Source organism: Chiloscyllium plagiosum, chromosome 6 (genome assembly GCF_004010195.1).
Source record: "Chiloscyllium plagiosum isolate BGI_BamShark_2017 chromosome 6, ASM401019v2, whole genome shotgun sequence".
Taxonomy (NCBI): domain Eukaryota; kingdom Metazoa; phylum Chordata; class Chondrichthyes; order Orectolobiformes; family Hemiscylliidae; genus Chiloscyllium; species Chiloscyllium plagiosum.
This window is the reverse complement of record NC_057715.1, coordinates 24,819,821-24,835,751: the sequence shown is the minus strand read 5'-3', so window position 1 is coordinate 24,835,751 and position 15,931 is coordinate 24,819,821. Positions and strand designations below refer to the sequence as shown.

The window sequence follows — 15,931 nt, the reverse complement described above, 5'->3', positions numbered from 1 at the left end:
CTAGCTTATCTCTCCACGCTTCAGGATCTCTGCCTTTATTCCTGATGAAGGGCTTTTGCCCAAAACGTCAATTTTGCTGCTCGTCGGATGCTGCCTGAATTGCAGTGCTCTTCCAGCATCACTGATCCAGAATAGTCATGAAAAACCCATCTGTTTCACTACTGTCCTTTAGGGAAGGAAACTGCCATCCCTATCTGGCCCACATGTAACTCCAGCTCCACTGTAATATTGTTAACTCTTAATGCCCTCTGGGCAATTAGGGATCGGCAATAAATGTTGCCCTAGCTGGCAATGCCCTCATCCTGTGAATGAAAAAATATGTTCTAGACTCCCATAACTGAAGAAATGGTTTCTCTTCATCTATCCTGGGAAATCCTTAATCCCTCAATTATATCACCCTTTATTCATCTAGACTTGAGCAAATGTAAGCCTGGTACTCAGTGTAACATGACCTTGTACTTTAACCTTTTCATCCCTATTATTTGCTGTACCACCTCCAAGGCCAATATCACTGTTCTGAAGTGCGGTTTTCTGATCTGAACACTATTCCAGTTACATTCCAAAGCCTTATACAATTACATTATATTTTCCACTCATCTGTAATCTGTTGATACAGATGTTATTTGTAAAACCTCTTTAAATGGATGTAGTTACCAGTTGACCAACCCAAAGTATCCTCAGGCTTTGTCCTGTTCCACCTGAATAACTTTGCTCCATTAAGAGAGAGATTAAGTCTGGATGTTGGAGGCCTATTAACCAAATGTATTTGTCCTGGAGGTAGGGTGTTTAGTGCTTGGGACCTTTAATGTACACCTAAAAGAAGGTGCATCAACTTTCTAGCGTTACAAATGAAGCATTTATACAGCACTCCTGTCATTGATACTTTCACACCCAAGAAAAAAATCTCCAACATGAAATGGTGTCTTTTAATTTGTGTTCTTTGAAAACTCATTCCAGCATAACAAAATCATCTTTGTTGTTATTTCTTTGAAGGTCTGTGCCCTTTTATGGTTTGCCCAATTGAATTTCTAACTCCTTTACTTTCTTCAAATTCAGTAGCCCCTACACTGATGAAATTGAGTGGATATTATTTGTCTTAAAAATGTGATAGATCTTTCCTGAGTCAGCCTGCCAGCATGCAGTGGTAGCATGATAGTGTAGCATAATCCTTGGCGCCCTGATGAGTACCTCCAGCAGCCTCTTGCTCCCCTAATTGGGTGTGGGCCCATTGAAAGACAGTCAGGATACATCCATACAGGCAATGCAGAATCCAAAGATTTTCTGATTGGCCGGGAAGACAGTGCGAGATTGAGTGGCTATTGCTCAGAACGTGGGCCCATGGTTATTGGTGACAGGAGGTGATGTAATGAGACTTCCAGAATTGTCTCCAACCCCATAGAGTCTGTTCTAATATAACACAATACTTCCATTCCTGTGCAATTCCGCCTTATAAGAAAATTGCATAATAGCAGCACCATTTAAACCAATGGGACCGGAAACGCATTATAGTCAATAAAGGTAAGGAAAATGTGCGCTGTACAAATAATGATCTAAGTTCTTCAATCGTGTTATAGGCAATTCACATTGAAGAAATGCACATTATAGCAGAACCGACAGTATCCAAGGGTCAGCAAGTCTACTGGAAATGTGGGGCACATACTCATTAAAATAAATCTATTAAGACTCAGCAATGATAAATAATAAAATTTATTTGGTGATGCTTTGGTGTTACACAAATTCAAGGTCCCACATCAGAAACGTGTACAAAACAAGACAGCTTCCTGTTAAAGAGGGAAAACAGTATCTTAAAAAAACATATATTTCGAAGCAAAACATGCAGAAATAACCAACCCTCAATATAGCTGGGCTCATTGGCATTGTCAGGCTCTCTGTAAATCCAAAACTGTCAATTATCCAATTATCCACCACATTGCTAAGACAGAACTTCCTCCTGAAATAGGGACAGACATCTCACCTTAACACAATGGACACCACTCCCAGGATTAAATAGGAGGACTCCGCCCTCTTAATTTTTTAGCCAGGTGTGCTGAGGACCATGGCACCTCATAAAATACTGTCCATTGTTTTCTAGAGTTCTGCAGGTGTCAGTGCCAACAACTTTTCAGACAAAGTTTCTTGTTGGAATGTGGAGCCATTTGTACTGTTAACCTTATTTAACTCATCACAGTGGCACAGTCTGAGAGGAAGATAGAATAGAAAGAAAATCAATAATAGTTTGATTACTTGTCCTCGAGGAATGGCTGAGTAAAGTTAGAAATTACTCCAGTACTACTATATCGTGAGCACAGCAGAGGTTAGTGATCAGGACTGACATCAACGCTATCAACTGATGGTTTGAGAGGTTAATCTAAACTCATGTTCTAATCCACAAAGATGGACTGCAAAGAAGTCACCCTCCTACTATAATCCCTCTGAATTACAAGACCTCAGGTCAGAAATGATATGTTTCTGGCTTGTTTTCCATCAACACTGTGCATGCTCTGTACTCCTAGTCATAAGATGGTCCATCATGAATAATACTCTATAAATAATAGGAATAATTTGCATGTATGGAGTGGCTTTAACAAGCTGAAATGTCGCAAAATGCTTCACATGGGGAGATTATCATACTAAACCTGATACATGAGTCACACCAGGAGGTATCAAGGGGACAGGTGACAAATGGCCTGGTCAAAATGTAGATTTTATGTCTCAAAGGATTATAATGGGGTAGAGAGGCAGAGTCTTTAAAAGAGTGCCCCAGAGTTTAGAGACTAAACCCGTAAAGCATTAAGCACTTACACTGAAACAAAATCAACTGGTAATGTAAGTGAGGCCAGAAATGGAAGTTCACAGAGATTTGCAAGTCGAAAAATGTTCCACAAATCGGGAGAAGAGAGCCAGAGATTGTAAGGGTGAAGGGGACTTGGTGTGAGTTGAGTACATTGAGTGAAGTTCTGGATTAGCTCAGCAGTAAGGAGGGTGCAAGATGGAAAAGAAGGAAAAGGCATACATGATTGCCATGTTCACGCAAACTCTGCTGATTATTACCCTTGGATTATACACCTCTTAGGTAAATGCCAAGAAGTCAGCATCAGTGTTCCATATCTTCCAAGACTGGCGTATCTAGATGCAGCATGATAGCGTCTGGAGGAGGTTCAGCATCAGTCAGCAAAACAGAACATGGGGATATAATCTTAAAATTAAAACATAAACATTCCACACCGATGTCAGGAAACACCTCTTCACACAAAGGCTCAAACATAGAAGATGTAGTTACGAGGATCTACTTGGTGATATGTGATACAGTACACATCATCACAAGAAGTGATGCAGTGTCACATGATATGATCATGCTCTTGTTCTTTCTTAACCAACCTCTGGCAATTCCTGATAAATGTTGTTATTGTTATTTAAATTAGTTAATGTCCTTCATGTGACAGATTTCTTGGATACTCCTTGGCAATACAAAACCAAGAATAGTCTATACAATTGTCAATAAGAATTCTGGAACTCTCTCCCTAAAAGTGAGAGGTCAGGTGAACATTTCAGGACTGAGATTGATACAACCTTTTTAGGAAAGGACATTAAGGGTCATTGAGCCAAGGAAGTAGATGGAGATCAATTCTGTGTCCTTTGATTGTAATACCTCCCATTCTTTCATCTGGAGAAATGCTCCTGACTAATACCTCAATTGAAGGACAGGAATTAATATTCCCTGGGGTTGGGAGGAGAAAAAACTCAATTGACGTGCTATATGTCACTTTGAGAATTTTGCACTAACTCAGTGTTTAAATGGTCCATGCATGCTGCTACTTTTTTTTGTGTTTATCTGTTTAAATGCAAACAAGCTTCTAAATGATGTGCCCCTTCTTCCCAACCGGAAAATCAGCTTCACACCATCTGCCTATCAGATGTTTAGAATCCAGGGCTGTGCATTAATGCCACATGTTTCTTTCTTTTACTCACCGTCCCCCGACTATGCAGCCACACTTATTTGTGTTGCTAATAGCATCTCCTGATTCATGTCACTGAAATGCTTACGATGGCTGAGTGATGAGATATTTATAAAACTGCCTGCATCTCTGAATAAACAGGAGTCAGAACGCCAGACATTATCCAATAAATAGTTTCTTATGAGATGTTTCTAGACTTCTGTGAGATGTCATTTGATAAGGGGAGTCATCTGTCTCTGCTTTCTGGTCCTTGGTCACGTTTCTCCTTGTGAAATTACGCAGCCTGACTCATATGAAACTTTGCTCATTTAAAGGCATAGAGGCTTGAAATGACTTTATTCATGACCCTTCTCTCTCCCCAGTATGTTTTGGAAATAAAGACGTGTTTTGTTCACTGCTGATCTGATTTCCAGATTGCTCAATTTACAGCACTGTCACATGATTATCATAAAGGATGGATGGGAGTTGGTGCCAAGATGCTGCAGGGAAGGGGAAAAAAACACAGTTGAGTTAATTTTCTTTCATGTTGTGCCATATTTTTTCCTTGAATGACGTTTTCACACACTGAGCCCGTTTTTGGGCACACTCCGCTGAAAGGGACCATAGCTTTGGAAAATCCCTCTGTTAATTTCAGAGTGATCAAGGGGCTTTGGAGCCATGCGTTCAATCCCTGCACTAAATTGTCGTGTAAGAATGTTAGGCTCTGAAAGGGTTAATGCTGAGGAGTGCATTGTCCATTGCCCAATGATGTATGGGTTTGGGTGGGGGAATGGGACAAGAAAACTGCAGATGCAGGGAATCGGGGGATGGGTGGGAAGGTTATTTGAAATTGAAGAACTCGATGTTGAGTCCTCTGGGCTGTAGGCTGCCCAGGTGGAAGATGAAGTGTTGTTCCTCCAGTTTGCGGTTTGGTTCATTGTGGCAATGGAGAAGGCCAAGGATGGTCATGTCGGAAAGGGAGTGGGAAGGGGAATTGAAATGGGCGATAACCGGATGGTCCAGTCGGCCCCTGTGGGAGCAGCTGGGATGCTCAGCGAATTGTTACCTAAGTTTACGTTTGGTGTCCCTGATGTAGAGAAGACCACACTGGGGAGAGCATCTGATGCAGTAAACTAGGTTGGAGGAATGGCAGGTGAACCTCTGTCTCACCTGGAAGGACTGTTTGTGGCCCTGGGTGGAGGTGAGGGGGGTGGTGTATCAGTAGGTTTTGCATCCTTTCCAGTTGCAGGGTTAGACACCTGGAAGTTCGGGGAGTTAGCAGGACAAACCAAGTTGGGGGAATAGCTTTGAACCAAGAAGGAGTAAGAACTAATGTTAAAACATTGCAATCAAGATTATTATACCGATGATATTTGCATCTAGTTGCTGCCATGCAATAAACAGTGTACTGTTTAAGTCAAGAATCTCCTTCTGAGACTGCTCAGTGATGTTCCTCGCACACACTAGACCAAGCTGGCTTTGAAGCTCCTCATCAGGAAAGAACATGTTGGCAGCAAATCTATCCAATGTGTCTTTCACCAAGATGAGCTGCGGTAAGAATACAACAAACCACAGAAAGTAATATTAGTTCCATGCAAGTGTGTCTCCTTGCTCGGAGCAACAGATCATGGAATTGACTTTTCAATTCTTCACTAATTATCATTTCCAGTGACAGAATGTTTGACAGTTTAAAATGTTCGATACACAAAAAGACAGATGTTTAACACTGAATTGTTTTTGTTTAGATGCTGTTCTCAGGCCAAATGTACTAGGTACCTGAAACTCTCGACTGAACTGTACATAGCACAGAAACAGGCCATTCAGCCCAACTGCTGTATACTGCCTCTTGTGCTCCATGCAAGCATCCTTCCACTCCCTTTTACCTGTCAGCAAAACCAGTGATTCCTTACATCTTCCTGTATTTAAGGAACGTCCCTTGAATGTGTCTATGATGTGATACAGGAATTCTGCTGACACAATCTACACAGATTCACTGTGGGGTAGCATGGTGGCTCAGTGGTTAGCACTGCTGCCTCACAGCACCAAGATCTCAGGTTCGCTTCCAAACTCAGGTAACTGTGTGGAGTTTGCACATTCTCCCCATGTCTGAATGGGTTTCCTCCCACACTCCAAAGATGTGCAGGCCAGGTGAATTGACCATGTTAAATTGGCCATAGTGTTAGGTACATTAGTCAGAGGGTAAAAGAGGTTTGGGTGGGTTACTCTTCAGATGGTCAGTGTGGACTTGTTGAGCCGAAGGGCCTGTTTCCACACTGTAGGGAATTAGATCAAAAACTTTTTTATTACCATGGGTACTTTATTTGCAGCAATGTTAATGTAAATTTTTCCTATCCCCTTAAGTTCATAATGCATAAATATTCAGAGAGGTGTATAATGAAGACTCTGCATTGCCAAACCTGACTGGATATCATGGATGCACCAACATATGGCTTCATGCGTCTAACTGCCTCACCTCTACATTCCTGCTGTTGACCGCTCAATGTATCCATATTCAGAACAACAGCCTTCTTGACCAATTGGAAAACAATTTGTCTCTCCAACTGAATGACAAATAAAGAACTGCCATTTTTTCCAATAAAAAGAAACTGCCAAATAAAAATAAACTACTATGGATATTAGAGATCCAAAAATAAAAATAGAAATTTCCAGAGAAACTCATCAGGTTTGTAGCATTTGTGGAGACAGAAGCAGAATTGGAGTTTCAAGTCTAAGATGACTCTTTGTTGAACTGAAGGGAGTTGAAAGATTATGGTTTTTGTGTTGTTGGCAAAGGAGTGGAAGAGCAAGTGAAATAGTCAATAAGGGCGCCCAAAGCGTAAGGAAAGAAGAATGCTAAATGTGGTTGAGGAATGATTGCCAACAAGTAAAAGCAGGAGGTACTTAGATAGCCAAAAATGTGTTTGAAAGAGCTAAATTTCAAGAAATGTCTTCAAGGAGAAGAGCAAGAGAGAGATCTAGATGGATTTAAGGAGGAAATTCCAGACTTTGTGTTTAAGCAGCTAAAGGAATAGCTGGTCGGAGCAGTTAAAATTGGTTATACTCAGGGGACAGTCCTGGAAGAGTGCAGGGATCTCACTCACAGATGGTTCTGTGATTGGAGGAGATTACTAAGATAGAAAGGGACAGAGCAATGGAAGAATATGAAGAAATGGATGAGGATTTTAAATCCAGGGACATTGTTGGATTAAGAGATATCAGAGAACACGGGGCTGATGGATGGACAAGTGAGGACACAGCCAATCGAGTTTTGGATTAGCTGAATTTTACAGGCCATAAAAATACTATCATAGGCTAATCTTTGAAGTGTTTGCCTATCTCACCATTTATTTCTTCTTGTCTTCTCTTCTCTTTATCAGGTCTTACAGCAGCAGCAGCAGCTGCAGCGGCAGCAGCTACCAATGCTGCCATAGCAGAGGCAATGAAGGCAAAAAAGATCAAATTAGAAGCCATGAACAGCTTCCATGGTAACAGTAACCAGCATGGCGCAGAGTCTGAAAATGGCGACATGAACTCCAGTATTGGTGAGTCCCCTCTAAAATTAAACTACAAATTTGGAGTCCCACATGTGTTAATATCAAACAGGAAGTGCATTCAGATTCAAAATAATGTCAATCTAATTTTTGCGAATGCTGTGACATGTAATTTAGCACAGGCTTTGCTGAGTGCTACTAGAGTTGCCAATCGTTTCAATTGACTGGACTAGTACCTTGCACACAAATGCCCAGAACTTCAGAGAAGGTTTCAGAATAATAACAGCAGCAGAATAGAGTTGTTTTGCATTTATTATCCTTGCAGATTTGCAGGTAAACCATTCACCCTGGTTTTACCCCAAAACACCTAATATGCATACATTACCATGCTCCCTTTCATACTCTGATATCACTTGGTTTATTAACATTGCTCTTCTCACATACAAAAGTACGGAGATTTTTCTCTACAGTAACTGAAATTCTGAATGCATGTAATTTGATGGCCAAAAGTAAAGTAATGCCTGAAACACCATTTGGGTGATTTTAAGTGATTAGCAGAGCTACACCAATCTTTTTTGTAGCTTTGAATGCTTTTTGCTTATATTCTGTTAAAAAGAGGAAAGTTTGCACCATTCCATTTCATTGATACTAGAAAATAGGAGCAGGAGTAAGTCATGTGGCCCTTTGGGCCTGCTCCATGATTCATCACAATCTTGATTGATCATCCAACTCGACAGTCTATTCCGGCTTTTTCCATATATCATTTGATCTCTTTAGCCTCAAGTACTAGATCCAACTCCTTCTTGAAATCTTACAATGTTTTGGCCTCAACTGCATTCTCTGATAGTAGATTCCAAAGGCTCACCAGTTTCTGGGTGCAGAAATTTTCTGTATACAGTCAGTTCATCCATAACACGATGGTTCTGTTCTTGTGCAACACCATGTTATAGAAAAATCCCGTTTTAGAAACAACACTTAAAGTGTTGGTGTTGTAATCGCAGTGCAGCCAACACACGTTTTAAAGGTTCATACTGTAGAAACAACATTCCCAATGTGTCAATCACATTACGGTGAACTTGCATTGACGAAACGCATGTTACAACAGAACAACTTGTAAGTTTCTCTATAAATGTATTTCCCTACACATGTTGAATTTAATGTACATGAGTAATGGTTTGATGGCTTCAAACTTTAACTTTCACAACTTGGTTGTTTGCTTCTGTTAATTTTTGTTTGGTCAGCACTGCTTTTTGTTGGGTCCTGACAAGATTCAGGAAATTTGAATGCAAGATCAATGTTAAATGCCATGCATTGTTTCTATAGCAGTACATTCTAGAAAATTTCACATTTTTTTTATTTTAAAGTACACTTCTGTGTAGAATGCTGTGGGATCATTAATAAATTTATGTTGGTTATAATAGATTAGATATATAAAGCTTCTTCCTTACATAGTAATTCCACATTCCTCACCCCATTCTGTCTCATTCAATGTCAGGCTTTTTGATTTAAAACAATTTTGAAGATTCTAAGCTCAGTGATACTACAAACACATTATTGTTGCACTAACTGGAAATACTAGTATGAGTCATTCTGATAGACTTATTGCCCAGTATGAACAATTAGTATTTATAGAGTAAATACATAAAAGAAAACTAGACCTGCAAATGGTGTTAGTGCCGCAAACTGCACACAGCAGTATCAAAATTTGATGCTTTATTATAACTGAGGGAAACATCTTCTTTACACATTTCCTAAAAAGTTGGTTTTCATTGCCTCTGTTTTGTTCAGTTATTGACATACATTTGTGAGTATGTCAGCTTCCTTGTGGTACATCTTGCTATTCTTTGTATGCGGTGAACTCTGAATTTTTGTTGTATGCAATTTGTGCTAAAGGAGCTGACACTCAGTGAACTTTGTAACATTCAGGGAACAGATCATTTCAAAGGTGTTGCTACATTTGACTGTTGGGTTACTGAATTCAATTCTGCCTAGCAGTAGGGGTCTTGTTGCAAGGTTTTCAATAGATCATACAAAACAGTTTAAGGATCACTGAAAAACAGTTCCAGGCTTACAATTAGTTGGAGTTTGAAAGCAGAGCAAGACAGATGCAGGCTTCATGCAGAGATGAACTGTTCAGCTATGCTGCTGACTGAGGTAATTTAGGGCCACTTGCTCTGTGTAGTTAGAACTCTGGAAGAAGTTCTGGAGAAGTTCAGTAGGTCCATAAATATATTATAGTCCAGGCTCATTGAAAAGTCAAGAGCATTGGATAGTTTCATGTAGTAAGGTCTTGTTGGAATAAGTTCTGTGATTCAGTAGGTACGTCTAAGTGTTGGAGTTAGGACTCAGGAAATGTCTTAGAAGTTGTCAAATCTTGGAAGATACCTTCTCCCATTAATGGCTCAGTGGAGCTTTGAGCTGGCCATACAAGAGCTCATAGTTTTTCACAAGTCAATGCACCAAAGTCTATTTCAACTGATGTAGCTTCACCAAGGGTTAGAAGGATTAGGATGCTGTGGAGAGTTGAGATGATTTTCATTTACAAGAGGTATTAGTGGTCAGTGTTTCAGGTAGGCTGTAATAATGAAACTCGTACAGCCTGGCTTTATAAGTGTAACTCTATTTATAAAAGTGGGTAGAAGTGTGAAGTCAAGTATCTGGTGCTCAAAGCTAAATTGCTCTGATAAGATACATCTCATTACCAAAACTTGTCAGCCTTCCAAGGAGAAGTAAAACTCTAATTTTAAATCCCAAAGCTATTGACACAATCGTCAGTCTTCAGCTGAGATTGGAGAAGAATATAAATTGCACCTCTGCACTGGGTGATGATGTAACTGGACCAGTGTGGTTCTGTAGCTTGCTGAGCAGCTGATCTAGGAGCAGAACAACTCCAAATGTAAAACCTGCACACTTACAGTAGCTGCAATTATGGCACAGGTTGCATCAGTGCAATATTAGCCATTGGCAACGATGGATGGTTTTAGTTCTGCACTGAAATATAACCTTTTCTTGAAATAGCAATATGTAGCAGTGGTTTGGGTGATGAAAATAAATAGAAAGGTCACTGTTCACTTGGGGGAGTTGTTCATTGGCCCTGTAACAGACTTACATTGTAGGCCATGCATTCAGAAAGAAAAAATTATGGAGCATGTAAGAAACATACTGTAATAATCATGAATAACTTTGTTCAACATGTCGATTGGGAGAAACAGATCGGCAAAGCTAGCCTAAGTAATGAGTTCATGGTCTGTTTTCAGGACAGTTCCTTCGACCAGTACATTCTGCAACCGACCAAGATCAGGGTATCATATACTTGATCATATACTGTAAGGCAGGGTTAATCAGTAACCTAATGATGAAAATGCTGTAGGTGATAGTGACCACAGCATGTTGGAATTTCATTTCTAGCTTGAAAGGGAGAAGTTTCAGAAACCAACATGGTCATTCTAAAATATGAGAGACATAACAAACAATCCAAGTCTTTTTCAATATATACTTTCAGTTCCATCACACTGTAAACTTTTGCTATAAGTTTTGTATCTTATGATTTTATACTCCAAACCATCCGATGAAGGAGCAGCGCTCCAAAAGCTAGCGCTTCCAAATAAACCTGTTGGACTATAACCTAGTGTTGTGTGATTTTTAATTTTGTACACCGCAGTCCCACACCGGCATCTCCAAATCATACTTCTCTAACACTTTCCTCATTCCTCTGTAATTACCCGTATTCAATTCAGCACATTTGTTTCCAACCAAGGTTTATCCTTCTCAAACTAAATCCTCAATTCTACCATGTTATGATCACTGTCCACTAGCAGACCTTTTACTTTGAGATAATTTATTAAACCTGCATCATTGCAAATTACCAGATCCAAAATAGCCTAATGTCATGTTGTGTCCAGAGCATATTGTGCGAGGAAACGTATCCTAGAATATGCTGTAAGAAGTCTTTCTCATAGCTCCCTCTGCCAATTTGACTTTCCCAATCTGCTTGAAAATTGGAATTCATATTCCCACTTCAAAGAGTTTATGATTGCTTGGAATGTCAATTTAACTGTGGAATAGAAGGCACCATACTGGAATAATGGAAATTTATAAATCAGTCATGCAGTAGTAATTAAGTAATGGAATCCTGAGGCTTATGTTAACAGACACAGTGAAACAGCAAGCAATAGTTGTTTCTAATGCTAGCTTTCTTTGCCAAATCTTTAAAGGCTGGAGTTTTAAATGCCTATTCAGTACAACAGCTCTGATTGAGTTTTTCTTTTGACAGTTGTTGTTGAGACTTTGAACATTTGTATTTGACATTTCCAGTGAGTTTAGCTGTTTCAATGCATTTAAATAATTTAAAAATACATCTATGCACACTTTTACAGATTCCAAAATGCATCTTTTTCTCCTAAACGGCACTTTTCTCTCATAAAGCTGTCTGAAACCATATCTAAGGGGGTACTTTAGCTCTCCACAAATATACCCTGGTCATCCAAAGAAATCCACAGTGCTCAAACCTGCTGTTATCAGGTCAAAACTGCATATGTCACGTTTCATATGCCTGATCACTAAAATTAAGAATGACCACTGTCAGATCTGATTTATATGAGTAAAGCCTCAGCAAACGTGGACGCACAAAATGCACCCTGTTTCCATTCCTATACTTAGGAAAATGGTAGATGCTATATTCCAGAATGGGATTTTGTATTTTCACCCATTTTTTTTCAATGATGTCCAGATTCTCCATTGATGTGAAAATTCAGGACTTGATTTTTGATTACTTCTCACACATATAATCTGTATAGATCAAGAAAAAGTGTGTCCCACTCTTAACGTAAAACAAAGTGGGCGGCACGGTGGCACAGTGGTTAGCACTGCTGCCTCACAGCGCCAGAGACCCGGGTTCAATTCCTGCCTCAGGCGATTGCCTGTGTGGAATTTGCACGTTCTCTCCATGTCTGCGTGGGTTTCCTCCGGGTGCTCCGGTTTCCTCCCACGGTCCAAAGATGTGCAGGTCAGGTGAATTGGCCATGCTAAATTGCCCGTAGTGTTAGGTAAGGGGTAAATGTAGGGGTATGGGTGGGTTGCGCTTCGGCGGGGCGGTGTGGACTTGTTGGGCCGAAGGGCCTGTTTCCACACTGTAAGTAATCTAATCTAATCTAAAAAAATCAAATAAGATTTATATCAGGCAGTCAATCTAATATGGCTAGTTTTCACACAGCAGATGTTGCAAGGTAACTTGGGTCTCTACCAATCTCTGCTATCGTATTACCCCTGACTCACAAAATTCCAGGTTAAATTCCCATCCTAGTACGAGAGCACAGAAATCAAGGCAAACATTCCAGTATAATAGTGAACGAGAGTTGCAGTTCCCAAGATGCCATCTTTTGGATGAGACTTTGAATCAAAGCACCATCTGTATATTCAGGTAGATGTAAAAGATCCAGAGGCCTAATCCTCAAGAAGAGTTGGGTGCCAGCCATGGTGTCCTGGTCAATATCTATCCTTAGTTCAATATCACAAAAAAAGATTGTGCTGTCATTATCACATTGCAGTTTGTTAGAGTTTGATCAATGCTAATTAGTTGCCACATTCTTAGATTACGAGAGAGATCACTTCAAAATATTAACTCAAAAGTGTTTTCAGGCATCCGACGAGCTTGAAAAATGCAATGTAGGTGCAAAGTTTTTTCTTTCTATTGCTTTACTGTAATAGAATTGCATTATGACTTTTGTTCTCATGAAAATGATCCCAACTGATCACATGTTATTTAATGGTTCTATGTTCTCACATTTGGAGATGGAATTGGGCAAACCAGTAGATAAATTGTGGAACCCATTAGTACAGTTCATAGCAGCTATAAAGAAATCAAACCAGATCTTGTGTACAGTAAAATAAATAGAGCACAATTCTTAAAAAGTAATTCTAAAACTTGTGTGGAGCAAGAGATCAGCCGTATCTGGACCACAGTGCATGACTGTGTTTACTGTCCAATGAGAAAGATATTCACAAATTGCCAAAGGTGCACCAAAGGTCAACTAAGTTGATAGCTAGGATTAGGTACTTGAGATATAAAGGGAGACTGCAGGAGTGCAGAATGCTTACACTGGAGAGGAGAAGGATCAAGACTGATCTCACTGAAGTATTTAAGATTTTAAAGGGAAGATAAACATTTAACGTAGTCACAGGTTCTACAACAAAATTATATTGACTCAGTGAAGCAAGGAGACAACAAAGATCCAGAGTGGTAAAAGTGTTGAATGGCTGATAAGGATGAGAGAATTGAATTTATTACCCAATAAAAAATATCTTGGTAGAGTGTTGTAATCAATGCCATGGGATATGTTTCCAAGATAATAGAACTTGTCTGATGAGTATATGAATTCTTACATTCCTATGTTCCCATTGTTGATGCATATGTTGCCAAATCTTCACCAGGAAATTGTCAAGCCCAAAACAGCACTCCCACAGTGACAACCTAGATTTTGTGAGGAAGTAGCTGGAATGAGATTTGAACCTACAAACTTCTGGCTTAGAGAACTGCTGTTGAGAAATAGAAGTTGTTCATTGATCCACATTAAGACTATAGTCCATCATTTTATAAAAATAAATTAGAATGCTTATTTTCATTACAAAATGACTTGCCATCCAATACACATGTTGCTGGTAGCATAATATACAAGGCAACTTGGTCATTGTTATAATGTACACACATTAGTCGACTGCAGTATAGCACTCCTTTCACAGCCATGACCACATTTATACCATTCAGTAAGACAACGTGTCCTAAATAAGAGGAAGGGCCTATGGCCTTTCACAACCTATATCTTGCTCAATGCTCATCCAAAGTTCAGAGACAGAGCACCAGTCTCCATATACTGGGATTGTCTCTAGTCAGCTTCAAATCCTGAGTCAAAATCAGGAATGTTTCCACTAAAGTCTAGATATGGGCAGGACCTGTGGAATGGGTCTAAATCAAAAGCATCTTTGGAAAGCCAACATGCAATAATGGGCAAAATAGCCTCCAATTTGCTGCAAAATTCTATTATCCTCTGATGTAACATATATTAATTTTTCATGCCATGTTCTGAGTTCCCTGGTTTGACGTATCCCCCATCAAAAGTTTATTTTGAAAATTTGATATGTGCTGAACATTATTTTTCAACCATTATTCCAAATAGCTAGAAAATGAAGTGCAAGGATGCACCATCATTTGCAATGTGACTTTTTTGGGGTAGCAACCCAGCTGAGAACTGAAGGGCAGATATTTAGCCTTCTTCTGCAAAAGAAAATGTTCTTTTCCCAAAATGAGGACAAGGCTTTATGGGCCATTTGCCATCTCACTTAATCCTTGTTGGCAGGAAGTGAGGGAAGCAGAATCAATGTCCTCTGTGCAGACACCCTGCGGATCGGAAAGTATGTTCACCTAGATTAGCACTTCTTTCCAAATTGCTTTAATGCTGCTTCGTGATTGTCCAGCTGGGCGTGACTTTTTAGGCACATGTAAGACTGAAATTGCACTATGTGATATCAGCAAATCTCCCATCTGCCAGTTCCATTTGTACAAGCTTTTTACTAGTTCATGGCAAACCGTATTAATTTATTAAAATAGTGAGCAAATGAATTTAACTAGAGTGCATAATATTGTTTGTCACACCCAAAGTATACTGACACAGAAGTGGGAGTAGAATAAGTCCAGATGACAATATTTCGAACTTCCACTGAGGTGGATAGTTTAAGTCCACTCTAAAGTTATCAGCCAGGCCAGAAAGAAAACATTAGTTGACTAAAGTAAGCAGATTTCAAATGATAGGCAAAACCATAGGAGAAAGAATCCTGACTCCTGATGTTCACAAAGCTTCGTGGATGACTATGTCTTATGAATACATTGACATTACTGGGTTAACTTCATCAGTGAAAATAGTAAGAGGAATTATATTGCTAGGAGGAAGTCATTCAGCCTCTTGATCTTTTTGCCATTAAACTTGATAATGGCTGATCTGAACTCGGTTCACCCACCGAGGATCTATTACTCTTAGTGCCTTTGGCTAACGAATGGTCCTCCTCCTACTGCCCCCTTGACCATGACCCCACCCCCCACCACCAAACCATCATCTCCCAGACCGTCCATAACCTCATCACCTCGGGGGATCTCCCATCCACCGCCTCCAACCTCATAGTCCCACAACCCCGCACCTCCCGCTTCTACCTCCTGCCCAAAATCCACAAACCTGACTGCCCCGGCCGACCCATTGTCTCCGCCTGCTCCTGCCCCACCGAACTCATCTCCGCATACCTTGACACCGTCCTGTCCCCCTTAGTCCAAGAACTCCCCACCTACGTTCGGGACACCACCCATGCCCTCCACCTGCTCCATGATTTTCGCTTCCCCGGTCCCCAACGCCTTATTTTCACCATGGACATCCAGTCCCTGTACACCTCCATCCCCCATCACGAAGGACTCAAAGCCCTCCGCTTCTTCCTTTCCCGCCATACCAACCAGTACCCTTCCAC

The 15,931-nt window shown here is 40.2% G+C and overlaps 1 protein-coding gene across 9 annotated transcripts in view; it reads left to right on the top strand.

Moving 5' to 3' along the window:
* dachd (dachshund d) overlaps positions 1-15,931 on the top strand; it is a 593,865-nt gene that overhangs the window by 293,301 nt on the left and 284,633 nt on the right. For 6 of the 9 annotated variants that reach the window (XM_043691360.1, XM_043691357.1, XM_043691359.1 and 3 more), the window contains 2 exons: positions 4,386-4,460; positions 7,313-7,477. In XM_043691360.1, coding sequence (XP_043547295.1) covers positions 4,386-4,460; positions 7,313-7,477 — 240 coding nt within the window. The remainder of the gene's footprint in view (positions 1-4,385; positions 4,461-7,312; positions 7,478-15,931) is intronic. The other 3 variants (XM_043691362.1, XM_043691358.1, XM_043691361.1) reach the window with 1 other exon arrangement.